Source organism: Arachis hypogaea, chromosome 18, assembly GCF_003086295.3.
Source record: "Arachis hypogaea cultivar Tifrunner chromosome 18, arahy.Tifrunner.gnm2.J5K5, whole genome shotgun sequence".
NCBI classification, from domain to species: domain Eukaryota; kingdom Viridiplantae; phylum Streptophyta; class Magnoliopsida; order Fabales; family Fabaceae; genus Arachis; species Arachis hypogaea.
Window position 1 is genome coordinate 18,132,896 of NC_092053.1, and position 1,857 is coordinate 18,134,752.

The 1,857-nt window shown below is 53.8% G+C and overlaps 1 protein-coding gene across 1 annotated transcript; it reads left to right on the plus strand.

Moving 5' to 3' along the window:
* Positions 1-1,272, plus strand: LOC140181271 (serine/threonine-protein phosphatase 7 long form homolog). Its single transcript, XM_072224802.1, has 5 exons — positions 1-9; positions 107-360; positions 415-522; positions 745-832; positions 925-1,272. The coding sequence occupies exons 1-5, from the start codon at positions 1-3 to the stop codon at positions 1,270-1,272; spliced, it is 807 nt and encodes a 268-aa protein (XP_072080903.1).
* The last annotated feature ends 585 nt before the right edge of the window (positions 1,273-1,857 follow it).

Genomic DNA, 1,857 nt, shown 5'->3' on the forward strand with positions numbered 1-1,857 from the left:
ATGGTTCCGGTTAGATGAGCCCCTTGTCAGTGCCTTCGTCGAGCGGTGGCGTCCGGAGACGCACACCTTCCATATGCCGTTCGAAGAGTGAACGATCACACTTCAGGACGTGGCGTACCAGTTGGGGTTGCCAGTGGATGGGCGTTATGTCAGCGGTTGCCTTACAGATTTCCAGATATACATCCAGGGTGGCCGTCCAGCTTGGGTGTGGTTCCAGGAGTTGCTTGGAGTGATTCCTCCTCCAAGCCAGGTTCAGAAGTTCGCAGTAAACTGCACCTGGTTCCAAGAGACTTTTGGAGAGTGCCCCGAGGGAGCCGATAAGGAGACTGTGTGGCGCTTTGCTCGTGCCTATATCATGATGTTGTTGGGCACTCAGCTGTTTGCCGACAAGTCCGGCAACCGCATTCACATCAGATGGCTTCCCTACATAGCTAGGCTTGAGGAGATGGGTACTTACAGCTGGGGTCTGCAGCACTGGCATGGTTGTACCGGTGCATGTGCCGAGTGGCGAACAGACATGTGGTGAAGTTAGCGGGCCCACTTCAGCTACTTCAGTCCTGGATCTTTTGGCGCTTTCCTAGGTTTAGGTCTGCCGGGTATGATACGTGCAGTTGGCCGTTGGCCTCGAGGTACCCTACTCAGACTTTTCTATTTCAAGTTAAAATAGTTAATTCCATGTACGCTTGTAATGTATTACACATCTGTTACACTTTTAATTAGCCATAACACCCATGTGAGATGCAGGTGGTCAGGTTACAACCCTTCGGGTAGCGAGAAGGGACCTAGAGTGCAGATGTGGAGACTGAGGATAGACATGGTACAGGCCAGGGATGTGAGTATACTACCGGCTAAGTTTATTTAATTAACTAAACTTTATGAATTTGGAGCATGACTTGGCCTGACAATGTTGGAATCTTTGTGCAGTTTATCTGGATGCCGTATAGCTATCCCGAGGTACTGCAGGTTGTGCATTCGGAGGCGTTGAAGCCTTGGCATACGGCGATGTGGTGGTCTGTGACGTCACTGATATACTTTGCCGTTATAGAGTGGCATCAGATAGATAGGGTTCTACCGCAGTTCGGCGGAGTCCAGCCCCGTCCGCAGCCCGCCCTGAACATTAACTTTCTGATGTCGAAGGACGGGAGAGACGGTGATCGTTGGTTCCCGTCCGCTTTGCAATTCTGGCATCTTCATTGGGAGAGCCGTGCAGACCACGTTCTCTGGTTCGATGTTGTTGCAGACCCTAAACCCTCACATGACTTCCTGGAGTGATGGAGTCAGCATGAAAAGAGGTTCTTGTCACCAGAGATGTATTTGGGGGATCCGAAAGCCATTCCTATTCCTGTGGAGGCGTCACAGAGGGGTGCTGGGCGAGTTCCTCACATGGATCGTGTTGACGATGTGCCGGATAGGCGTCGGGTCGAGAGGAGAGCTCGTGTGGGGACACGACGGAGCCAGCGTGAGAGGAGGTCGCTGGACCAGGCTGACGGGGACGGTCGACATGAAGGAAGATGATGAGGGCATGGAGGGAGACGGAGAGGGCGTGCTGCGGCGGACGAGCACGGTGATCATGGTGACGACGATGACGACGATCAGCACGGGCCCGTGGGGGGGGGTTGCTGCTGGGCATTTTGCAGTTGGTGGTGTTAGTCCCCATGTTGGCGGACATAGAGGCGAGTGGTACGGGTCAGGTATGGGTGACGGGGCTGACCATGGTGACGGTGGACTTGGTTCGGGGCCGCTTGCAGATTACTTCGTTGGTGTCCCAGCCGATGACCAGACACTTCAGGAGAGTACGCCATGGGTTAGCCGGGGACAATGTTTTCAAACTTCATGGCAGGTGATGGGTTTGATGCC